This window comes from Perna viridis, chromosome 4 (assembly GCF_037379345.1).
Source record: "Perna viridis isolate PV_CMFRI_1.1 ecotype Kerala chromosome 4, ASM3737934v1, whole genome shotgun sequence".
Classification (NCBI taxonomy): Eukaryota; Metazoa; Mollusca; class Bivalvia; order Mytilida; family Mytilidae; genus Perna; species Perna viridis.
The window spans coordinates 52,823,979-52,851,518 of NC_142448.1; the positions used below are offsets into that span (position 1 = coordinate 52,823,979).

At 33.5% G+C, this 27,540-nt stretch overlaps 1 protein-coding gene across 1 annotated transcript; it reads right to left on the reverse strand.

Moving 5' to 3' along the window:
- Nucleotides 1–11,484: 11,484 nt before the first annotated feature.
- Nucleotides 11,485–27,481, reverse strand: LOC148620524 (small ribosomal subunit protein mS37-like). Its single transcript, XM_088581442.1, has 4 exons — nucleotides 27,246–27,481; nucleotides 22,089–22,207; nucleotides 13,303–13,448; nucleotides 11,485–11,592 (listed from the first exon to the last, which is right to left on the reverse strand). Exons 1-3 carry the CDS (start codon nucleotides 27,388–27,390, stop codon nucleotides 13,317–13,319), a joined length of 396 nt encoding a protein of 131 aa, XP_088437568.1. The 5' UTR covers nucleotides 27,391–27,481; the 3' UTR covers nucleotides 11,485–11,592; nucleotides 13,303–13,316.
- Nucleotides 27,482–27,540: the final 59 nt, after the last annotated feature.

The window sequence follows — 27,540 nt, forward strand, 5'->3', positions numbered from 1 at the left end:
TTATGAAATACAGTGAATCTATTTAGTGTATATTACTTGCCATTTTGCTTGACAACTACCTAATCACGAAAACTGCATTAAAAGAAGTAGCAATACCGAGAGTGCGAAATGACAATTATGGGAAATCATTGGAAAAACAACGCAGAGATCACTAAAATGGCAAACGTTGGGAAAATCATTGGGAAAAAAAAACAACACAGGGATCAATAAAATGGCAAACGTTGGGAAAATCATTGGGCAAAACAATGCCAGGAACACCGAAAGGACGAACTACTGGAAATCTCTAGAGAAAAAAAAAAACAACGCCGGGAACACCAAAAGGACAAACGATGAGAAATCTTAAATTAAGAAAAACTACACCAGGAACACAAAAAGGACAAATGATGGGAAATATTTGGTGAAAACAAGGCTAGGACGAGAAATTGTTAGACAAAACAACGCTGAAAACTCCAAAAGGACAAACGATGAGAAATCTATGGGCAACACAACACCAGGAACAGCATAATAGCAAACGATGGAACATGTCTTCTATAACTTGCTGACCCACGTTATAGTGTTTTCCCATAAAATGTTCTGTCTATGTTGCCGAACTACATTATGTGTTTTGAAATGACTTGTTCTGTCCAATTTACTCTCCTATGTTATAGTGATTTCCTATGTCATGTTCTATCAAACTTGCAAACCTACAATTTAGTGTATTCCTATGACCTGTTCTGTCCATTTTACCGTCCTTTATATGATGTTTTCCTATGACATGTTTTGTACAACTTGCCGACCTTTATATGTTTTCATATGACGTGTTTTGTACAACTTACCGACCTTTATATGGTGTTTTCATATGACGTGTTTTGTACAACTTACCGACCTTTATATGATGTTTTCCTATGACATGTTCTGTCCAAATTACCGACCTTTATATGATATTTTCCTATGACATGTTTTGTCCTAGTTACCAATCTACTATAAGTGTTTTCCCATGACTTCTTTTGTGCAACTTGTCTTCATTATAGTGATTTCCTATGTAATGTTCTGTCAAACTTGCCAACCTACAATATTGCGTTTTCCTATGACTTGTTCTGTCCAATTTACCGACCTGTGTTATAGTTTTTTTTCTATGACATTTTCTGTCCAACTTACCGACCCTTTTTATGGTGTTTTGTTATGACATGTTCTATCCAACTTGTCGGTCTATGTTTTAGTGTTTTTTTTTTTATTTTTCACAAAAAAAAATCTTTTTGTTAGGGCCACGCTATTGAGTCGAGCATTTACTTGGATGTGTTGTATAGGGCGGATGGTTCGTACCCATTTTCGACCGTACCATCCGGTCATTGAATACTGAAAAATTAGTTGTGGAGCGTTATCATATTTTTTGTCCTGTCCTGTTCGGAAAAATATCCGGAATATGTTATTTTAACTATATTAACTAAATGCATGGCCGTAAGTTTGTTATGGGTACCAGCTACATGTGTACCCATCACCTGGTAATCAAAAGACAAGGACACAGTAATGAAAATGCAAAGCGGATGGCAAACTTCAGACAATAAAAAAAAAGTCAAAAATAAAATAAGCATATTGTAGCCGTATCCCACCAAAACTGGGAGATACACCAAGAGGACCGGTAGGTTATAGTCTTAATTCTTGTCAAAGATTCTACCTAGGATTTATATCAATTTATCATTATTTATGAAAAAACTTAAGAACGTTTCATTATAAAGAATCTACAAACCAATCCCATGCCTGCAGATATATCTACTATTAATCATAAGATATCTTTGCACATTATGAAACTTTTCTTTTGAAGGTGTCAAAATTGCCGGTTTCTCTCACTAAATTAAAGATGATCATGAAGCTTCCAGTAGCTTTCATTCTATTAAAATCTCCCGAATTAAGCTATCAGTGTAAAATATTTCAGATGTTGATTGTAAACCACTTTAAATGATTTTAATTATTCCCTACTTGCGGAGCTCGGGATGCAGCCATATTTTGTTCTGTTTTTGCAGAGTTACCTCCCGTAAGAACAGGTATACTTTCGAAGTCTCTCTAATCGATGTTCGGATTCGGGTGCAGAAAAAAGAGGTAACTCGAATGAAAATGGAATCCCCAGCAAACAAACACAACGGTGTTTCTAAAATTTACAGGGTGTTTCATTTTGTTAGTAGGTTACATAAGGATGATTTTCATTTGTATACCGGGTAAAGAAAATTTATGGCAGGGTCAGTAGAACGAGAAATTCCCTTTTGACTTTCGAGATTTTCTAAAGTATCGTCGATATCGGATGGAAAACCTTACGTGTTCCGAATGGACACCTGCTCAAAAGGGAGATAAATGTTGACAAAAATGTTGGTCCGCAAGTCGGGAATACTCAAGAGTTGGGAGTCTTGAATAACACAACCGTACAAATTCGCTGTAGGTGGTTGGGAATACTGTCGTCATAGATCCTGACGTAGGTGGAGACTCAACTTCCGGGGTATCATGACTTGTATCGATATATAATACTGTATGGATCTCTGTGATTATGTCGTCCACTCACGTAACACCTTTATATTTCTACTAGCACTTTCGTTTAGTAAATCACAATAGGAGTAGACGTTGTAAGTTATCAAATACTTAATCTTCATCAGAAAGTGGTATTTATTGTAAACTTGTAAAGCAACGAACGACAAGTTGCATAATTAACCCACCAAAGTATGATAAATATAATAATAAGTAATTCACTCAGTAATGATAAAATGTGAATAGTATAAGACAAAAATGTCTAGAGATGTTTTATTTTTATGAAAAATCAAAATATCTAGCCGAAAGGAGCATTCAATCTGTTACAGGTCTACGTACACACACATTATGTTATCAGTTTACTTCGAAATTATCCAAGAATTTTGAGAAAAAGATGAAATTTACTATGTGCAAGGCAAGACCGTGAATATGGAGCCTAACTTTGGTCAGAAATCATGTAATACTCGTGAAATTTACTCCATGGCCCGTTATTTCATCAATATTCGAACTTAAACTTGAACTTGAAGTAATGCTTATTGCTATACTGTTATAAAAAATGAAAATAATAGAAGTGTTCAGTAAATTAATAATACACACAAGAAGGTATTATTTTCATGATATACATATTTATCAGACGTGCAAGGCCCGTAATTTGGTAATTTTGAACCGGAACGAAATGTCAAGATGAAAATACACTCGCATAACAAAATCATCTGAATATCTGGGAGCGCTATAAAAAAAATCTCGGAAACAGATGTTTGACAGGCTGACGAACGGAGATGCGATCCCAAATTTCCCTTTTGCGGTTCTTATACGCTTTTTGCTCTTGGAACTCAAAACGTTGCTGAAATCAGCTTCAAGTTACTGAGAACAACATTGCTTATCCCGGTAATGAACTGAATGGTATAACACAGCACTGTTTCATTGATACAGCATGATAAAATCTTATTTCTGCTCAAAATGTACTTAAACCTGTCTACTTTCTCAAGCACCTACAATTTGAATCGATTGGAATTTCAAAAGAATTTGCCGTCAACACTTCATAAACATGAATTATTACTATATTATCATCAAACACTGATAATTCATTGTGTTAAGTCCAAGTATTAAGAATCTAATTCATCAAAGCGTTTAATTTCAATGAATAGATCACGGTAATTAATGCCGAGGTATATTTTCAATGGTAGATTTTATCAGAGATTTCCATTTATAAGTCGAAATATTTTGAAGATCATTTCCGTATTGTGAATCAAAATTAGTCGACAGTACATGTATATTTGATATTGAGTCTTAATTCGGACCAAAGAACTAAAAGCAGTAAAACGGGCAACCATCTCTGGTGAGAAATAATATTGGAACAAGTAGGGCATTTATGCATTTTTAAGTCGCTAATATTGTTAACGACTTCTTGCGCTCGTAATTTCAGTACTTAATATTCGCATATGATTTGCATAAATATGTAGTTTTACGCCACTTAAAGCTGCTGAAGATCATCTCCGTGTTTATCGGCATAGCGTCATAGTTTTAGCTTCATACGAGATAAAAATATCCTCTTAAGTATCACACACGTGTGTTTCTTGCTTGTACGAGAACGGGAAGTGTATATGAAATGATCGGTTAGCTTTGAACTTACCCAGTTTAAAATCCAGGCACTGGGGCTCGTTACAAGAATATATAGGTCATATACATTAGTACGCCCCGATAATTATGAAGGCACGAAACCACAATTAATTTTCCCACTGTCTTCTTTATAGCCTTTCTGTAATTTAAAAAAATTCCACCGGCGCAATTCAATTCAGATTTTCAGGAATGTTAATTTGAACCTTCCAACAAATTATATATTTTTAAAAATTTACCATTATTTTTTCAAATTTTATGCATAAACACAGAGATACCCTAAAAATGACCCAAAATGGCTTCTGGATGTCACAAACTTGACCTTTTTTGACCTCACCAAATCACAACCTAAATGTCAAATTTCTCATTTCAACACATCTACTAAAATAATTTCATTATTCCTCTTCCATTTGAGCACAAAAAGTATGAGAAATTCTGAAAGGAAGTGTTTCTAAAATTTTATTGAAAAATCCCCTATTATTATAGGAACTGTATTCGAATACAACGAAAAGCTAAGGGCAGATAATTGTGGTCTCGTACCTATGAATATTCATGGTCTCAGTATCGTATTAATTTTCCCATAGACTTCTATAGTGAAGTGCATATTTTTAGGATTTTTAAAAAAATATGTAAATTGATTCAATAAAACTTTCACTTATGTAGCATTTCTAAGGACATGTGAAAAAATAATTTCCCACAAAGAAAATAGGGTGAGTCCATGAAGATCGGACAGAAAAGTAGTCTCGAACTACAAATAGCCATTTTCCCAACTTTCACTTTCGTTTTGCACTCACCAAACCAACCTTTTCAGTGGAACATTTTTATGATATTATGTTAGGTTTTCTTTTAAAAAAAGTTCTTCATCTTACAGTGTGATGTTTGCTCTATTTTATAAGTCATTGTTCATATCTTTTGACAAAATATTAGTTTGTAGAGAGGCAAAAAGAAAATGCACTATATTTTTATAGCATCCATGACTCAGGGATATGCAATAGGATACTGGTGCCTCATTGCCAGTTGCTTAATCTGGTTCCTAAACTGGTTCCCTGGTCAATATCATAAGCGCTCCAGTTGTGTAATCTTTTTCCGGATGATTGAAAACATTCGGGCCATCACGGTTACGAAAGAGTACGCAATTATATCAAGAGAGCCAAGATGTTAGCGGAAGTCACCCGATTTGAGATCATATCGCATTCGTACCATTTCAGATGTTGAAAGTAAACCAAAACATGTCACAGTGAATATTTGACGATTAGCGACTTTGAAGACTTCAGTCTTTGATTAAATAGTGTCTGTGGAAATTATAATAATAATAAAAAAAGCAAGACAAGGGCTATATTCAAAACAAACAAACAAACAAATTACAAAAAAATAATGAATAAAAATATTAAATAATTTAAAAATAAAAAAGATTATCAGAGTATTGCACGAACCAATATACTATACAGACTTCATCGGAAACGAAATAAAGACAATGAAAGGAAACCAAAAAGTTTTTTTTAAGTTTAAATTAAAATATCCAGAATCGAAAAAAAAGCCACCAAAATGGAACAATCAATCTGTTAATAACTGTCTAGGTACTCTCACATAAAAAAATATCAGCTTGCATTTCAGGAAAATGAACCAAGTGCAAGGTTTGCAGTTTTCTTAAATCATTAAATCGGTGACGAACATAACTAAATCCATCAACATTCCAGAAACGTGTCAGTTTCATCAAATTTGCGAAGTCTTAAATAAAACCCATAGCATTGAACCAAAACCAAGCCTATAAATGTGATAGATGTATTCGATCGTTCACACACACCTCGAAATTCGTCTTTTCGAAAAAAGAAAAAAAATCGAAAAAAAAAATGTTTTTGGCAAAAGGTTCAGAATGGTGTTATTTTCATGATATTATAAGTCAAAGGTACCCAAGTCCAAATGTTTAATTTGATACGTTATCTAGTATGATAATTCATTCCCATGTCAAACATTACCTTATAAGTGCTTAATAAAAGGACGGATAAAAGTTGTTTGACAGAAGTAACGAAGTGTAAACTTAAAAACCCTTTCAATGGGACTAATACATGTAATTTTGGAGAAAAAAAACCAAACAAAAACCGAAAAAAGTCCTGACAAAATCTTTTACAAAGTAAATAAACAAAGGAACGTCGGTACGAAAGTGTCCTCTCTTTAATGAGAGAAAATGAAACCCACTATGTCTTGCATGTTTAGAATGACTATTAGTTTGTTTGCGAGTTTGTTAATTGTACACATTTAATGTTAAGGAAATGTTAGAACTGTGCTTGAAGTTTATGGAAGTGTTGCGAAATGTGCTTGAATGGTGGGGTTGAAAATTGGATAACAGTTAAAGTCTTATGCAGATTGACTATGTTGGGATAAAGACCAACTGAGGCAGTCCATAAACTAAGAGTAAAGTCGTAAAAGAATTATGAGACTTTTTTTTTCAATCAGTGTTTACAACCTAACTTCATGAATATGCCACCGACGTCGGTTTTAGACTGTCCCGTAGTGATATTGTGAATGAGAGAAAAAAGTTTACAAAATCCTATTATGAATTTAGGTTACAGACCACCAATTCAACCAATGAGCATTTGGAACGTACGCAAAAATAGTCCTAAGCAGAAATTACCCCTGTTCCCCATAGTGCTGTGAAAAAAGTTCTTATCTTATTTAAAAAATTTAAACAGTTTCTGAAAGGAAAAACATTTCTGTACATTTTATAGGTGCATTTTGCTTCTTGTGATGTGAAGCCTAATCTCCATAATGATTTCTAAATATACCCCTATCTTGTGAAAACACTGGGATTTCCCATGCTATTTATAGACCCTTCACTTCCGGTGACCAGTACTGCACTGCAAGTCTGCTAACCCCACATGCTATTCTGAGGATTGTGAGCTGACATATGTAGAATTATGCTGATATATAGTCCTCTGCAGGTTAAAGTTAAGGTAAAGTCCAGAGAAGCCATTGAATATTGTGAAATTAGCATAGAAGCCTATTGGAAGTGGAATTAGTGGTTTCTAGCCTGAAACCAAAATGGACGGAGACGTAAATGATTTCAGGTGTGCAGTTTATACTTATTTGACTTCCGGTTCCAATAACGCATCATCATAATGTTATAAAACCAACGGAAATATTGGAATACAACGTATCTATGGTCGCTTCTCCGACACTGGAATACATCGATTGATGGTCAATTCTCCATCACTGGAATACATCGTATATATGGAAAATTCACTTCATCATTACTGGAACACACCGTATCTTCTCCAACACTGAATTAGATAAATATCATTTATCATTACGATAACTGCATGATCTAGACCTCTTGACTCTGTGGAAGTACTGGTAATATATGCAATGTTAAGGGTCATAATCCGTCTAATATATAACTACTTTTCCAAATACCAAAATAAATGTATTTTTGTCGTGTATGGGTCACTATTCCCGTGTATAATTAATCAAGAAGGAAAACAATTTGATGATGTCTGAAGATATGACTATATTTCTACGGAAATTAACAGAAACAATCTAAAAGATTTACAGATTGAAAACATAAATGGCGTCGGATGTCGTCTGCTGCGGTCCCGAGGCAATCTCCCTGAAACAAAAATTCCCTCTCGGTAAGGTCTGAATCATAAAATTATATAATAAACTACATATATGTGATTGGAAATTTTATGAGTAATCAAATGCGTTGCTAAAAATATTAATAACAGAGTAATAACATTTTCCACTTGAGTTTTTCTTCTGCCGTAGATTTTTTTTCTAAGACAATCACGACTGATTAAAATGGCGTAGTGTTACATGTAAAACCACATTACACGTATTTTTACTTAATTTTTCACTGAACTTATTAAATTTTGAAGCAATATTATAGACCCATAGCACAGCACAGCAGCAAACAAGTTGATTAAAAAAATCGTAAATCCTGCACCAGTTACTCATTTTCTTTAATTACTATTCCATTGATTTAACGTTCATTTTTGTACGACCGTAAAAAAAAAATGTGTGGTGCTGTCGTCGTCGTTTGTAAACATATGGTTTTCGTGCAATAAATTGAATATTAATACAATTTTATGACAATAAACAAAACAGAAAAATATGGATATATTTTTAGGTTTCGGGTAAATTGCAAAAAAAAACTGCTATGTTGTCTTATGTTCAGTCTTGCGGAATGGCAGCCAACTTTTACGGAAAGTAGACACTCCAAAGAAATATGATTTACTCACCTGGTAAATTCGCCTTTAAAGGGCAATAACTCTTAAACCTTGGGCTCTCGAAGACTTATGTTTATAATATTCTCGTCTATCTATGATGATTTAAAACCACAAATTTCGTCATTTTAGTCTAATAAGGACAATAACTCTACCTTGGAGTCCTCACATAATCTGAAACATGTAGACTTTTATAGGCCTTGTCACAATGATCATTTCAACAATTGAAAGTTTCTATCCATTACTATTTTCAAATTAAAAGCTAAAAATCACTAGCATCACCATGTTTTTGTCTTTCAAAGGTAATAACTCAAAAGAATCGTCATACAAATTCGACCAAAGACTTGTAGAGTTCGTCAAAATGTAAAATGAAGGTTACATTTATTTTCTAGTCTAGTGTTGAGATTATATGTAAAAATTGGTTATTTGAACGTATTTTACTCTTTATCTACATTTTGAAAGTATGCTGGTGACCCAACTTCGTTATAATCCATTACGCGGTTTCAGTTTGTTTGTTTGGTTGTTGGGGTTTAACGTCCGAGCAGCAATATTTCAGCTATATTCAGACGATGAACATGAAATTGCTGATAAAATGAAAAAGGGATGGGACACAAGGACAATGGGGTCGACAAATTTTGATTGCCACTGGAAATAGGGATAGGTGGGCAATTTAGCCTCGTGTGGAGGAGCCCTATGGTTCCTACTCCGGGAGAATACCACAGTAGGGTTCTTTAACGTGCGAGGAACGTGGCATCTTTCTCAACACGGTGCACCACTACGGTTTACGGTCAGGTTTTCCGTATTATAGCCTGACAACCCCAGCATGTAACACGCCAGGGGTACCCCATTCCACCACCTGGGGCACACATCCCAGTTGCTCTGTGGGCAGAGCGCCCTAGCCCCCGGCTAGGGTTCTGAACACTATTTAGTCGCCTTTTACGACAAGCTTAGCGCTGCTGCAGGCCAATTCTTTTAACACCCGGACCTGCACGCGGTTTCAGATATTTGTCTTAAAAGTGGACGACAGACGATGACCGACGCAAAGTGATGAAAAAAGATGATGTGGACCTATAGTCAAGGTGATATAATTGTTTCCTTCCATTTCGGTGGAGAGAAATATTGTTTTTTGCCCTGTGTGCGTGTTACATACACTTTTGTAAGCACAAATCCTCCTATTACTGAAACGAATTTCATGAAACTTTGTAGTTGGCTAAAACATGATAAATAGATATCCATATTACCAGCAATCTTTAGAAAAAGGAACAGCTAATCCACTGAATTTTGTTGGAGTAATGCCCCTTAAAACTAGGAAATATTTGATGAAATATACCACTGTTAGGGCAACTCCTCGTTAACTACAGAACCGAATTTCATGAAAACTTGTGGGCAGTGAGGACACAGTATGTAGTTGCGCATACAAATGTGTAATCATCGGTAACCTTGCTTTTGCACTTTGTTTTATGGATTAACTGGTGTATTGAAGCTCAATTTATAATAATACCTCAATAGAATTACATTGCCTATTCTGTATTTCATGGAACGGACTTACAAACTTCAATAAATAATCAGACTATACCCTCAGAGGCCAAAATGTGTCCCAACAAGTCTAAGACATGTTTGTTTTTATTAAGTTACGTCCTTCCATCAATGCAAAGAAAATGCACGTCGTGTAGGTGCAAATGCAGACTTAATTTGTTCTATTGTTGATCTCCATACTGCCCTTTATAAGCACTGTGATTGGTTAATTCTCATGAAGAGCTTCACGAACATTGACCGTCAAAGATACAAGTTATATACCAACAGAGGTTCTACCGGTACTTGTGAGACAATACAAATTCTTATCAGTGAATGAATTTCCATCTATAATAGAGTCTTCAGTCCAGAAAGACAACTGAAATGACAAGCTTTACTAATTCTTTGTTATGCAAAGGTAGCTCGTTTAAATCAAAAAGTACTTTTGAAATGACAAAAAAATGATATTTCTTTTGTGGAAAATCATAAACGAAGTTCGATATAGAGATAAAACGTGTAAAAGATATAGGTGTGGTTCTGTTGTTTACACTCAAATTTATATTCAAAACAAAGAAGGCGTGCTATCAAGGTTAAAGTTCATACAATAAACAATTAACATATCTTCAAAAGCAATGATACTGTCAAAATATATGATAATTACCCAGACAGTATATCCTAAATGAAAATTAAGTTGGGTCGACGTCTTTGACCCACATTTACTGTTTGGTTTCGATTTAAAATTATGCACAGGGGTATTGAACAAAATATTAAAAAATATATTGTTGTTAACTCCTAGAATAACAGCAATTTTCTTCATTTGGAAATGCCCCTAAGAAATAGATTACTTAGTTTGTTGGGGTGCATTCTGCAATAAAGGTGCTACCACAGCCTGATAGGTTCATCCAATCGACATTAAGAAGAAAAAGAGGACTGGCTGACAGACGGAGAAACATATCTGAACAATTATTCTTTTTGCAACTTCGTTGCGTGGTGGATTTCAAATGCATGTCACCCAACTTCACCCTTAAACAGAGCAGTATAGTGGGTGCTTTAATAATCGCAGTCAGTCGACATTCCCGGCTCCGTTCTGGACCTCTTGTTATCTTTCAGAAAGAGCGGGAAATATAAGACTGATGAGGGATGACGTAACATTTTTTGGCGTGTGCCGATTCCGCTCCCGACTAATCTTTCATAAATGTAATCATAGAAATCTTGACATTTCCTGTCAAACAGAATAATCTGATATCGTCTTCAGACAGTTAATTTCATGCTGCATTAAATTCTTTTGTTAAAGTTTAATTACAGATAAATTTGTAACAGTTTGGAACTATAAATTACTACAATAAGAACAAAAGTTTTAATAATTGGTATTTGAGTACTAAGTGTTAGAACAGAAAACTTGTCAAAAGACAGTAATCTAGGGTAAAATGAATTCCAAAGGATTTACATTAAATAACAATCAGGGTCTAAGTGAAACTAGATCTGGGTTGAGAGCTATATAGTCATTGATTACAACCATGAGACCCAAGTAAATATTGCTTTTCTGGTTCATGTACATGTAGGACAAAGAGGTCAGGTAACAAGAAAGAGTACTATGGTTCTGTTTACAACAATTCTAACAGAGATAGCAATATCCAGTAGATTCTGTAAGTCTATATTTTTATTGGACACACATCACAACAACTTCCTTATCTAATGTTTCAATGATCACATTGTCCATACATCTCTGGTCATCCTGTCATACAACCTCCTAAAAATAGAGAAATAAATAAATACATTCTAAACAACCAGAAACTAAACAGCCAAAACTTTCACATAAAACAAAAGACCAAAGTTCACCAGTACAGAGAAACATACAGTAACTTCTTTACGAATGACACTTACATTCAGTCACTGCATGTAGGATCTAACAGCACTTTATTTGTTTTGAGCTTGAAGACAAAATGTTATGTGTAGTGCAACTTGATATGATCACAGCGATCGAAACTTAAAACAGTAAAGGCAAGTATAGGCTATAGATTCAAACTTGATTCATCTCTCAATTTAATTTTTGATAGTGATTAAATATTTAACCCATAACACATGTACATGTAGGTTTCTGACACAGACTAGTGTTATAATAAACAAAAGAATACAGACATAGTAGAGAATAAGGCCAACATTAAATATAAGGTGGTTTCCCATTACCCTACCTACCCATAACAAATGGCCCTACCCAAATAATTTTATTTTTATTCTCTGAAAAAAAAATTAAAATGCAACGTTTTTTTTCACTTCTTTGATCATGATATGGTTTTTACAGAATCATGTGTACTCTGCAGAAAAAAATTCCCTACCTACCTACCAAGGAGCTAAGGGTAAGAAGTGTGGCATAAGAAGGACAGACAAAAGGATAGAAAAATGAGTTGAGAGAGGACAGACATAACGATGGAGGGATGATTGAAGGGGTTAAAGGGGCAGACAGAAGGATAGAGAAATGAGTGAAGGGTTAATGGGACACAGAAGGATAGAGAGATGAGTGAAGGTTTAATGGGACAAGCAGACTGATGGAGAAATGAGGGAAAAGATAAAGGGACAGACAGAAGGGTAGAGGGATGAGTGAAGGGTTAAAGGGACAGACAGAACGATAGAGAGATGAGTGAAGGGTTAATGGGACAGGCAGAACGATGGAGAAATGAGGGAAAGGATAAAGGGACAGACAGAAGGGTAGAGGGATGAGTGAAGGGTTAAAGGGACAGACAGAATGATTGAAAGATGAGGGAAGGGTTAATAGGCCAGGCAGAATGATAGAGAAATGAGGGAAAAGATAAAGGGACAGACAGAAGGGTAGAGGGATGAGTGAAAGGTTAAAGGAACAGTCAGAATGATTGAAAGATGAGGGAAGGGTTAATAGGGCAGGCAAAAGGCATATTTGACCTTTCCTTATTTTGATTCACGAGACAACAATCTGATTTCTTCCTAGGTACCTCTCTATTAAGAATAGCTTAAGAATCATGTAAATATTAAAAACAGTTGATTCATTCATTTCTTTTGCACAAAAATATTTTGTCTTGAAACCCACCAAAAGATGGATTAGACAATGTGCTCACCAATAGAAGTGTTGGTTTAGCAGGCATTAACAGCTAATTTTTAGTTGTTATTTTTCTTTTATTTAAGTTGTTATTTTTCTAATCAAAATGTCTGTCTCACTATAAAAAAAAACAGATATAAACATGGAAGAGGTTATTTAAAGGGTCTATTAAAAGGATAAAGGTTATTTTAGAGCAAACTGAAGATGAATTTTTAGACAGAACCATACCTTCTCATTCCTGGTCATTTAGGTTTCATGCATGATTTTTAGACAGGACAATACCTCATCATTCCTGGTCATTTAGGTTTCATGCATGATTTTTAGACAAAACCATATCTCATCTTTCCTGGTCATTAAGGTTTCATGCATGATTTTTTTACAGAACCATACCTCATCATTCCTGGTCATTTAGGTTTCAGTGTATGTGGTGGTGTTGGAAACTTTTTTAGCATCTCATTGACAACTTCTGTATTGTAATGACCTTTGACCTTCACCTTGCCAGATTTTAATTTAGTTTGTAGTTTCTGGTGATCATCCTGAAACAAGGAGAAAAATATGCTTTGTAATTATTGATTGGTCAGTTATGGTTATATTACTACAAGTAAGACTAGAAACAAGATCTGAGGACTTCTTGTCACCTTTATCTGATTTGTCAAGCAGTTAGACATGATCTGAGGACTTCTTGTCACCTTTATCTGATTTGTCCAGCAAGTAGATAGACATGATCTGAGGACTTCTTGTCACCTTTATCTGATTTGTCCAGCAAGTAGATAGACATGATCTGACGACTTCTTGTCACCTTTATCTGATTTGTCAAGCAGTTAGATAGACATGATCTGAGAACTTCTTGTCACCTTTATCTGATTTGTCCAGCAGTTAGATAGACATGATCTGACGACTTCTTGTCACCTGATTTGTCCATCACTTAGATAGACATGATCTGAGGACTTCTTGTCACCTTTATCTGATTTGTCCAGCAGTTAGATAGACATGATCTGAGAACTTCTTGTCACCTTTATCTGATTTGTCCAGCAGTTAGATAGACATGATCTGACGACTTCTTGTCACCTGATTTGTCCATCACTTAGATAGACATGATCTGAGGACTTCTTGTCACCTTTATCTGATTTGTCAAGCAGTTAGATAGACATGATCTGAGAACTTCTTGTCACCTTTATCTGATTTGTCCAGCAGTTAGATAGACATGATCTGACGACTTCTTGTCACCTGATTTGTCCATCACTTAGATAGACATGATCTGACGACTTCTTGTCACCTGATTTGCCCATCAATTAGATGAAGTCCTTCTCAACACTTGTATATTTTTTTTCTTCTTCTTTTTATATGGCTACTTTAATCTTCAATGTAAAAATATGCCCCCAACAAAACTTATTCAAGTTATACCATGTATTCATGTTTGTATTGAAAATGTGCTCAAATTAAATTTCACCATTTTAACACCATTATTAAGTACACAAACCGACAAAGTTTATCCAAATGGTTTCAACACTGATTTGTGGACACAGGTGTTACTTGCCTGATCTGCATTAAATTTGGAAGATATACTACTGCATTAGACAATTATTTACATCATTGGATGAATAGCCAGAGTAACAAATAAAAGCACTGAAGGCCCTTTTAAAGGGAAATCACTGGACACAGAAAGAAATTCTGGAATAGTGTAACAATAATTGTCCTATGTTTACTGAGTCAGACACTTCTAAACCTCTCCATCAGTATCATTAGTGCAGCTCAAGTGATTTCACATTTTTTTAAAAATATAATCAATCAATTCTTTTTAGCATAAGGAGGTGAACCCCCTTTAGACAGTGCTGGGACTGATTACATTCAAATGTAATCAATTACATCATTATTGCTCATAATTTCAAATGCAATGGATTAAACATGATTTCTTTTCTCAAAGTAAATAGCATTGAGTAATATGTTTGTGTTGTAACTATGTACATAAATTTATTCTTTTCTTGAGGCTATTTCGATCATTTAATAAAACTGTAATTTACACAGATATACTTGATTTGTAATACAATGATTACTGATAACATGTAATTACTTATAAAAATGTAATCAGTTACAGCTGATTATGGTTACTGATTACAATTATCTCATTTTTGCTTTTGAATCTACTTATATATTGACAACTCTGTCAACATCCATATCATGTTTCATTCAATATTCTAAAAATAAAATGCCTCATAGAGTTCAGCTTAATACACTCTCAGAGCTGGCCCTGAACAGTTAAGGTATACATGGGCAAAAAAAATTCAAACTTGTTTATCCTTGAATATTTGACACAAAATAGATTTAATTATAAAATGAGCATACATTAATTAAAAATACAAAACAAAACAAAAAAAAACTATTCAACGAAGTCATGATAATTTTTTTCAAAGATTTTCAATGTATTGCACAATAATAGGAAACCCCTTTTAATGAATAAAGTAGAAAAAAAATCAGAAATTCATAACAATTGAAAAGGAATCTAACATTAATAGCTATATTTCCAAAGTTTCGTGACAGTGGGTGCAACCAATACTGAGTGACTGAATTCAGAAACTGTGAAAGAGTAATCCAAAGAACCAGGATTCTAGTGGAAATCCAGGGGTAAGACTGACAAAACAGACACACACAACAAAGAACCGGGATTCTAGTGGAAATCCAGGGGTAAGACTGAGAAAACAGACACACACAACAAAGAACCAGGATTCTAGTGGAAATCCAGAGGTAAGACAGAAAACACTCACAACAAAGAACCAGGATTCTAGTGGAAATCCAGAGGTGAGAGTGAGAAAACAGACACACACAACAAAGAACATGAAATAACCAAAATAACACGTACAAAGAAACAAAAGTTAATAAGCAACTTTGACTTCTGTTAAAAATGGAACTATTATTTTGTATTTGGTTTCAGAGATCGGTCCGATTACTTTAAGTGTTATTGATGAAATTTCAATTACTTTGTCAAAGAGTAGTCAAGGGAACCAAGTTAAAGAATGTAATCTAGCGACAAAGACCAGACATGGAAAACAGACATACACAACAAAGAACATAAAGTAACTAAAATCATACATACAAAGTAACAAAAGCAAAAGAGCAACTCAGACTCCACTAAAAACAGGTAGCATGGACCAGGTACACTGGTAGGGTAAGCTTCCTCTGCTTTTCTAGAAACACCCGCCGAGTTGCTCATAAAAAGTCAAGTCCAGGGTAGACAAACGAGGAAAGGAAAACTATGACCCGTTGAATAAATCAGTTTTCATGGTACAGAAGGATACACCATAACAATCCACGAGTTCATGATGACGACCATAAAACTTCTGTAGAGATGACTTCAATCTTGTAGAAACATAACCCTGTTCCAGAAGCCAATTTGTTAGAGTTCTAGCGCGATAAAAAAAGTCTGTGTAGTTTCGGCAAGCTCTGTCATAATGTTTGAGTTGTGATATGAACACTCCATATGCAGGTGCTGAAGGGATGTTGCCACAAATGAAAGGAAAGTTGACAATTTTGAATGAAAAGTCGTCATGTTTGTCGTAAACTTTGCTCAATAGTTTTCCTTTACCATCTATTTCTAAGTGTAGGTCAATCAAATGTATGATTAAATTAAATTAATGATTACAGCAATTCAGAAAGTGGTTGATTAAATTAATGATTACATTGACTATTAATCATGATTACATCTGATTACAATGCACTTGCAAATAACTATGAATTAACTGAAAGGCTAGGAACATTTTGTTTTAATATGTTATTTGTATTTTTCATATTAAAGGCCTTAAATTCTTTGAACTTAACAGTTAATATTATTTTCTAAAGTATAGTAGAACATCAACCTTCACCAATTTATTAACCACATAGCTCTATAAAATATATAGAAGTTCAATATAACAATATGTGACTTTCATTTGAATTTTAAAAAACAATTGCACTTGATCATCATCAATCTTTGAAATGTTTTAAATTGAAATCTGTAGGGAATATTTTCCCTCCTATGCTGAAAAGTCTTTCTAATGCAGCAGATGATTTTTTCATTAGAATAATTAGATTTTTTTTTTACTTGTTGCTATTAAATTAACATTTTGTAATATCTTCACAAAAAAAAAAAAATTAACAAATGAGAAATTTACACAAAGAAGCATTGAATGATAAACAATCATTTTACTCTTTTTTTGTTGTTGACATAATCCATTACCCATAGATACCATTTGAAGCTTAAATATTTCTATCGTAATCATGATGTAATCATAAAGTAATCAGAATTACAGGATATGTTTAAAAGTAATTGATTAAATTAAATTACATGTAATCAGAATTTTGGCTGATTGATGATTAGTACTACAATTACCCCTCCTCTGTTTGGTTTCTATCTTACACTGTAACACTTCTCTAGATATTTTTACTAGTGCAGGCAATTACAAAATCCTCCCATTGATATTTAAGAAAATTAATAATAATACAAGACCTTTCCATCTCTCCTAATTTTGTACAAACAGAACAAACTACTCCACATTACAATACTAAAAATATATTATTCCTTCTTTTTAAATTAAATTGATTTTTCAGCTGTAATTATAATATTGATTGACAAAGTGTGACATAAGTCAATATAACACTGTATGCAAAAAAACATAAAAGAGTTGAACAATTTCAAATTCCTTAATTAACTGCCTGGGGCTCATTTGATAAATTGAAATCTAACTTTAAACATTCCATTTGCAATTTTCAATTCATCAATTATGCGTTGCAACTCCGCCCAACAATTTTGGCCCCTTAAAACTCTGACAAAAGAGTCTTCAGTATCAATGACTTTTATAATTCACAGGTGTTTAGAAATAAATATAAATAAATGAAATAAACACAAGTGTATAACAAACAAAAACAGCCGTCACATGAGAATGACATCTTTTAAAAGTCAACAAGTATGGTCCTCCAATCTGACATGCAGTGACGCCCACAACACAGATAAACTAGGACAAAATTAAAGCAGAATGAAGAACACCTGCATGACATGTTCCTCTGTGGGGAAGCTGCTGAGTTATAACTCCTTCTAAATAACAGGTTAAATCAAATAGAGAACACCTGCATGACATGTTCCTCTGTGGGGAAGCTGCTGAGTTATAACTCCTTCTAAATAACAGGTTAAATCAAATAGAGAACACCTGCATGACATGTTCCTCTGTGGGGAAGCTGCTGAGTTATAACTCCTTCTAAATAACAGGTTAAATCAAATGGAGAACACCTGCATGACATGTTCCTCTGTGGGGAAGCTTCTGAGTTATAACTCCTTCTAAATAACAGGTTAAATCAAATAGAGAACACCTGCATGACATGTTCCTCTGTGGGGAAGCTTCTGAGTTATAACTCCTTCTAAATAACAGGTTAAATCAAATAGAGAACACCTGCATGACATGTTCCTCTGTGGGGAAGCTGCTGAGTTATAACTCCTTCCAAGGCATAACTCTCACAATGTTAGCTGGTCATTGGTAGTATATACCTTGACTAAAAGATTCATGGCAGTTAACTTAGGTATAAATTTTATTCAAATCCTTTAAGAAATGTAGACATAAAAGTACTTACAAATTTTGAAGAAATTCCATTTCCAAGAAAAGTAACTACATGTACCATAATACATGTATCATCTGGCTGTTGATGACTTTCGAAATTGTCCAAGAGATTCATGACAGTAACTTTTGGTATATATAGATCATGGTAGACATGATAGCATTTACATTTACGAGGTGAATTGGAAGGATGGACATATACTAAGAAATACATAAAAATCATAATAATAAATCTTAGTATGACAGGTCCAGTTAAAATCATTGTAGCCATACTGACTCTAAACAAATCATTGTAGCCTAACTATTGATAATTGAACATGTATTTGTGCCTTCATTTTCTATGCAAAGTTTTTTTGAATTATTAAAAAGTATTATTAATCTTTAATTCACGTCATCTCCTTAGAATCATTTCTTAACCTAAAATAAAATCATATTTAAGTCCACAAGGCTGAATTTGTACTGACTTGAATAATTAATTACACTACATATTCATAAAGAGTGCTCAAAATCATACAATGTCCATGAATGTGTTTGTTTTTCACTTCCCCAAAAAAATTCAAAAACTGTTCATTGCAGAGGACATTTTTCATTTTTATAATAAGGATGGGCTTATAATTTAACAAACACATATAAATCTTATAAATAAAGAACTGGAAGAAAAACCATTCATAGGACACAGAAGGTTTCAATGAAATGATTTGCAAAGCACAGCTAAATATAGAGGTAGAATCCTGAACAGATGGGGCAAATATGAACAAAATAGCTGTGAATTTTGATTGATTTGACAGAGGAGTTAACCAGAATGAAAGTGATCAAATAATACATTGTACAGTAGATTCCAATTACATAACTGCATACAAACTCAAACAACAAACACATCTTATCCATGTAAAACATTTCTCTTATTTGCATAACATAAAATTAGAAAATTCCTCTTACAGGTAACTGCATAAATATTTTTCAAAATTTACTCAAAAATGTATCTAAAGAGGTAAAATAACAATACAATGATAGTGAAAAAGCCTCAGTTTTCTTAAGAAGTTTGTTTTTACAAGAATATTTTCTCCTTCTTTAGAATAGACACTAAGACAGGAATCCAATTAAATATGATAAAAGAATACATGTATATCCCACTTCAACATTGAAAATATTAGGTATTTTCCTTTGAAAAAAAAAGATAATTTCTGGTAATTGCATATATTTTCCTGACAAATAGACTGAGTGATTAAAAGGAATCTACTGTACTTGCAAAAAGGCTTATAAAAAGATTACTTCAACAGACAAACACTCAGACCGATAATTTGATTTCTATGGATCCAAAAATTTTATTTCTGGAGAATAAAAATCAAAGCCTAAATGAAAGGTAATAAACAATTTGTAATGTCATAGCATTCAGTGGAACTAAAGTGAATTTGAGTTAGTCGAAAAATGGGGAAATTGTGCAATTTTTGTATGAATAAAGTCCCATAACTCAAAAATGTATTGTCTAAAATATATTGAAGTCCTAAAGGAGCTTGCATTAATATATATAAACAATTTTACAAAGTTTCTTGGAGTTCAAGTTAGATTTATCATGAAAATATGAGAAATCCCCCCTTTTTTTAGGAATAAAGCCTGAAAACTTGGAAATGGAAAATCAGAAATTCATAACAATAGAAAATGGAGCTTACTTTCCAGTTTCATGAACCACTTTTGAGAATTTTAGTCTTAAAACTGCAAAATCCACCCACTTTTTCATGAATAAATTCAAATCACTCTTAATCACACAATCAGAAGTTAAATTAAGTTTTAAAAAAATAAAAGGGAGCTTATATCATTACAACACAATACAATAATATCAGTTCAGTGTGTATAAATATCATCCTGAAGCTGTAATCTAAAGGCCTCCAAAGATGACAAATTTATACTGGTTCATAAGTAAATGTAGTGTAAGCAGGAATGTGCCAAAGACAAGCAGCAGATCAAATTAATACTAATTCAGCCATTTCCATGAAGGGTTTTAAAATTTTAGCTGACCTCACTAACATGATACATGTGAACCCTAATTACCCATTAAATAATATGATACACTCCAATTAAATAACATGCACCTTTGATCTTTAATTTGATCTCCATCAAAATCTACAATTGGAATATGTAATAAAGATTGTTTCATGAAGTTCCAGTCAGTGGTGTAGAAGTAGAAGTAACAGATAAAAGATGGGTACCCCTCTGCATAATGGAAGAAGGATGTGCACCTTTATCACTATATACATCTGCTTTAAGTGTGGCAGACAGGGGGTGTAATTAATGGCACAGATCAACATAGAGTACTTCTAAAGGCAATAATACCCTAACCTTCATGTTTCAAAATCAGTGCTCAAGTGTTTTTAAATCCTGTTTTGCTATTTTTAGAATTCTACTAAATTTATGTCAACTGCCAATTTGTGATAAGTTAAACTGAAATATATTGATCAGTAGTGTGCATTTCTATTAATGAATGTGTTAATTCTTTTCTCATTCAAAGAAAACTGTAGATGCAAAATGTTTCTTTTGAAATATTTAAAAAAATGCAACTAAAGGGCAACAACTCTTAGTTGACAAATGAGAACATCATATTTACACATGTATCATGTGTATTGTAAGTATCATATTCTTTAGTGATATTCTCAAATTCCAATAAAAAGAAAAAAAAGACTTTTCAGGCAGCCTGACTAACCACTATTAGGAACACCCAGTGTTTCAAACTAGATTTATAGACCTACAGGAAATTTTCATGAAATTTTCTGTTAAATGTATATGATTTTAGTGTAGACCTGTATGAGTTATCATAGACAATGTCTATCAGTATTTTAGTGTAGGCCTGTATGAGTAAACATAGACAATGTCTATTGGTATACCTCTAATTTCATACACTGACACTGAAGTTGTGGTTGATATAAAAACCAATGAAATGATTTTTAAGACAGTCTGAATGGCCGAAAAAATAGAATGTTTGGCTAACTCACAGTTCAAATGACCAGGAACCTTGAGTTTTCAGCTAACTAACAGTTTAACTCACCAGGAACTTAGAGTTTTAGCTGCCTTATAAAGGCACAAATTAAAGAAGACATTACAACCAATAAACAGATAGGGTTAAATTACAGGAAGTTTTGAAAAGCTTTTTTCCAGTGACATTAACATGTATATATACTGCTGTACATGTATTTTCTTTCAGAGTGCCTTCTGACTTTCAACCATATTACAATCAAAGTCTTGACACAATTAATCTGTATTTTGTAAGCAATGAATATCTAAGCTTTCAAAGATAGGCAACTTATGATACGCCATCACCTTATGTTGTATTAAATGTCAATGGACACATGCTAAATAACAAATATCCATGAACTCATGCTAAATTACATCATAAAGTTGACATTTGACCCTAGGTTCTCTTACACATTGTAACATCAAAACTTTATGATAAAGTTGAAACTGAACATTTTTGTGAAGCTGGAGTAGCCCACACCTACCTGGTAATTCAACAATTTAATAACAAGTGTACCAAACTACAGTATTCCAAACTATGTGATTGTTGACCTACAACAAATTTATAACACTCTGTACATATAAACTTACAGCAGCCATAGTTACGCAGTTCTGGAATTTGGCTATCTCCTTCGCACATTTATCAACAGCAAATTCATGGTCTCTCCAACATGCCATTAAAGTTGACATCTCATCCATACATAAATCTCCTGTAGATAGAGACATTGTATCATGGAATTAAAAACCCACCATGAAGAAGTTCTACTACACGTACTGCTATATAGAATAACAGTAACTGATACTGACAATATCAAAAACCAAAGTTATTATTATTCTGTTTATTGATAACCTTATAACTGCATTTTTGATCATTGAATGTGTTTTTTGTACTTTTTGCAAAAAAAAATCTAGTAGTACAAAGTTCTACAAACTATAAGTGTGTTATATCATTCAAAACTCATGAGAAGGTCTGGTGACGTCACAATCAATCCCAATGTTTTGATGGATATTTTTCTGATGCAGTCAGTATAGTTTCGCTTTTTACCATTTGACCTTAAATATGCTTTTCTATGGAAACTCAAGTCACCTGATCGCAATTCTGTTTCCCGACTGGCCAAATACTGATAACTTAGTGGTGTTCGAAAAAATGGTATCGAAAATTAAAGTAAAAAGAACAAAATTTTACTGTGTCGGCCATCTTGTTTTAAAGATAGTACTTGTTGAATATCTTGTCATGAGCAAGAGTCAACAAGCTATATATCAAAAGTACAGATTACAGATAAATGTGCAATACATGTCCTTGTACAAGGATTTCAAATGAAGCCTCAGGGTTTTAGAAGTTTTTAATTACATGTTATTTTACAAGAAGAATAAACTATTCTTATTGTTTAAAACATCATACATGGTCATGTGGTATTCATTAATGTGCATTAAAATGTCAGGTGGGCATTATCACATAGTACTACTGTATTCTGATTCTTCAATGAAATGAACACAGTTGTTGTTAATATTAAAGGGTATTATCAATGTTTCAGGTAATATCACTGTCCCTTGGGGCAGTCAATTTATCATTAACATTACTTCTACATACATGTAAGCAACTACTGTATAAATGTAACAAATTCTCCTTAAATATCTATGATATAATTCAAATCAGGCCTGAGAAACAAAAAATTGTCTGTTTAAGGTTACCCTACCCACCCTTAGTAGCACATTTTATTCCTATTTTTTTTTATGAAATGCTCCTAAACCTTTTAAGATGAACACTATTAAACTCAAGAAATCCTCCCATAAGTGTCTATATAAAATACTTAAAAAAAAATAAAATAATTTTATCTAACATTTCAATAAACAAGACATATTTTTTCTTTACCTCTGACAACTAGGCTGATGAACAACATAACTGATGTCATCAAATATGTTTACTGTAAGAAAAAACTTAATTTCCAATACTATTTTATTTATAGTATAAAGACAAAAAACTGCCACACTAGTCATGAAGTATAATGGAGTAATCAATACTTTATTCATTTATTTATTATTATTTACTACTGTTTTCAAAATGTCAATTATGAAAAGAAAGAATAATGATGGAATTTAAGTATTGTGGTACCAGTATAAGAATACCAATTTGATGTAACTAATTTATTATTCGTATGAAACTGTGTTGATAGTGTGACCTTCGTCTAACAAGTAGCCATGAGAAAGATTTAATTTGGACTTTTCAACTGTGTTAAGAAAATGAGTAAGCTATTAGCCATTTATCAAAAAGTTACACTAAAACATCACAAGTTCCATCTTTTTGGTTTGATAGGTCCAATAGGGTGCTAAATGTTAGTGAAATCCAAAAATGGTAAAATAAAAATTGAGCAGATGAACATGAATACTACATGTATGACATCACAAGGTCGGACCAAGAACTGATTAAGCCAAGCAGCTCTGACTTAAGGATCTTTGGGAATGTTTCAGATTTACTTCCCTCATGCCGTGTACACACATGTACATGTACATTCAGTATGCATTTCATACTAAAAACAATATGTAGTATCTGTATAATTATACTCTCAAATGGTGAAAAAAGTATCTAAGCGGTAAAATGGAGAGTAAAGATCTTGTATGTACATATACAAAAATGGACCCTAAAATCCAGACATTATTCATGTACATAGTACATGTAGTTAATCAATCAACAATGACCTAAAAAGGCTGTTTCCTGTCATCAAATATGATAATATATAACTGGGTAAAATTATTCTGTTAAATAACTATTACAGGTTACACCCCTGACTGATGAATTTTCTTTTAACTTCGCTCGTGAGGAAACCTTAAATGGGCCATAATAAGCGAGCCAAGCTGACTTTTAACATTTATAGAAATTTGTCTAAAAATTTATCACACTGACATTTGAGAAAATTTCGCCGAAGCAAAACACAAGAAGTACATTGTGATCTATTGAAGCATTACAAATAGTCAAAAACGCTGCCTATAAAAAATGTTTCAAAGACGTCTATATATTTCTATAAGAATGACTCTGACAAATTCTGGTTGGAGGAATCATGACAAAATTCTGCATTCCATGCCAAAACCCTGAACTGTTTGACACATAATTTTACAAATACTTGGAATGTCCTATGCCAGCTTCCACTGATCAAAAATATCCTAATTAAACTCCACATAACTAATAAATGGCATAAATTTTACTTCATCATTCATTGTAAACTCAACTCAATAAGCAAGCAAAGCTTGTTCGTAAATGTATATAAATTTGTCTAAAAATTCATCATACGGACACTTGAGAAACTTTCATCAAGGCAAAACACTTCATCAAGATCTACAGAAGCTTTAGAAATGGTCAAAATATGTTTCAAAGAATTCACTGTTATATGATTGGAACTACTCAGACATTTTCAAAAAATCTTCCGGTTGAAGAGATTGTGATAAAGCCTCAAATTCTTTTCCAGCCAGAAACGGTTTGACTGATAATTTTACAACATCCAACTGTTGAAAATATCCTAATCAAATTTGGCAAAAATGATATACATGTATGGCATGAAGTGAGGTGTGCCAGGTATTTATCAGACTATGCTGCGAGCTGTACTGTACATGTATGGCATGAAGTGAGGAGTGCCAGGTATTTATCAGGCTATGCTGTGACCTGTACTGTACATGTATGGCATGAAGTGAGGTGTGCCAGGTATTTATCAGACTATGCTGTGAGCTGTACTGTACATGTATGGCATGAAGTGATGTGTGCCAGGTATTTATCAGACTATGCTGTGAGCTGTACTGTACAAGTATGGCATGAAGTCTACTTCTTGAAAAGGGAAATTTATCCTTTTGCTTCGCTCACACTTAAGTGCAGCTCTATGTTAAAACCAGGCAGAAGCTTATGATTAGTGATTCATGCATTTCTTAATCCCAAATATTTTTCATTGGAAATCCTTCAGTAGGCCTCACAGACAGTTTAATAAAAAAAATAGAAGTGCAGATAGTTTTCACTGGAGAGTGTAACACTTGATTTTGTTCTACTACAGAAAAGTACAGGTAAATTTTTGCTCCAAAATGTTTACACTAGGACCAGTAAAAAATTGTTTCATAATATACAAATGTATATACTGAATCATGGAATATGAACATAGGAAGAGCTGTTTTTAGGATCAGTGATTTTGTTTCTTGTTTTAAAAGCAGCCTCAACCCTTTATTTTTGGGAAATTTTTGTCGTGTTATCAACACATTGGGAAAATGTAGTACGGGTTACAATTTGTGGAAATTAACATTCCCCAAAAGTAAACAAACTACAAGACAGAAAAATCATGTCTTGAGGAACACTTCCCTGGCTTCTTTACCTGGTTTTCAACAAATCATGCCTGACAATTTGGAATTTTCTTTCCTTTGGGAAAATATTTTTCAATATTTTGGGAAAAGTCTCCTGTGGAAACAGCTAATATTCGGCTGTTATTAAAGGGCAACAATATCTGAGGATGTAACAATTTTTACAGATGAATCATCCCATACCTGGTTTACAGACAAAACCATACTTATGTTAAGACTTAAGGAGATCATATTACTCAATCTCTTTTGCTGAGTTTTGGGATTCAACAATGGAGATATTTTTGTTTTGTTTTAGACAAAACAAATAAATATCGCCAGCACCAAACCCCAAACAATATAGTATATTGGGGGAAGGACATGTCATGGTATCTTGAGGGAATGACATAATAAGCAAAGCTTGCTCTTAAATGTAAAGAAATCTGTCTAAAAATTTATCATAATGACATTTGAGAAACTTTTCGTCCAGGCAAACACTACATCTGGGTACACTGAAGCTTCAGAAATAGTGAAAATGCAAGCTTATCAAAATGTTAAAAATACGTCTATGTTATTTTTCAAAACACTACTTCCGGTTGGAAGGATCTTGATAAAACCATGCAATCTATGCCAAACCTGGAACAGTTCTTTCAATAGTTTTACGAGTATTTGGTTGCCTTTTGCAGTCTCCCACTTATTAATGATGAAAAGTTCCTTAACAAACTTGGCAAAATGATAAATGGCATGAAGACATAGTCCAAATTTCGAGCTTGTTACCTTTGGAACGGAACGGAGCAGAAACGATTTTAAAAACCGGAATCTAACAGAATATTTCAAAATTCCGCTGAAAAATTATGTGCCCACTACCCTTCCGTTCCAAAAGTAACAAGCTCCGCCAACTCTCTATTACGGTTCAAAATGTCAACAACACAGGGTCTCTCGTGGAAAATTATCGAAAACTTCAATAACAAATGTAATTTTTGTCACAAGTTTGGTATCAGCATACAGAAAAATGATTCCAAAATCATACTAGGTAGGTTTGACATGCACAATTTCAACTTGAAAGTCGTTACAAGCGGTTGAACGCGATACTCCGCGGTACTGCTAAATCTCCAACTTTTTGTATGGCACATCGTTCTGACCCCAACCCGACATGTCAATATCCAAATAAAAAGAGGAGCGTTGCAGGGTCAGGGGAAATTCTGACTAGGAATGACATTGTATCTTAGGGGAACAGCAGTACCTTGAGGAAACTGAATAAAAATATTTTTCACAGGGCTGCAATGTTCTTCCGTAAAGACCAAAGCTTTCCTCGTATTAACAGTTTTTTTTATTTATTTTGTCATTAAAAAAAAAAAAAATCTCCCACAGAAAAATGTTCTTCAGAAAAAAATGCTACACGAGTACACACACACACACACACACGTATATAAATCTCACCTTTCCCGAGAAGGTCAACGTTTTGTACATGGTTTTTTAACACAGGTGGAAGCATCACTTTGAACGGGTGCAACTTTTTGTAGTTGTTGAATTTAACTATTTTCATGCTATTAGACCGAAAAAGAGGGACTGTTAGTTTAGTCATTTTGCATCAATGTAAAAACACACACTTCAAAATCACATTCTGGATTTTATGGAAATGAAGAGGGACAACTCGTACCGGAAACTTTGCCGTAAAAGAGACTGCAATTATTGATATAATAAATTACCAAAAACTTACAATTTAAAACGGTGT

Coding starts and splice junctions, on each gene's coding strand:
- LOC148620524 (XM_088581442.1), bottom strand. CDS start 27,390: ATGACTAAACTAACAGTCCCTCTTTTTCGGTCTAATAGCATGAAAATA. Junction 22,208..27,245: donor CGTTGACCTTCTCGGGAAAG/GTGAGATTTATA, acceptor CTCTATCTACAG/GAGATTTATGTATGGATGAG. Junction 13,449..22,088: donor ACTGCGTAACTATGGCTGCT/GTAAGTTTATAT, acceptor TCCTTGTTTCAG/GATGATCACCAGAAACTACA.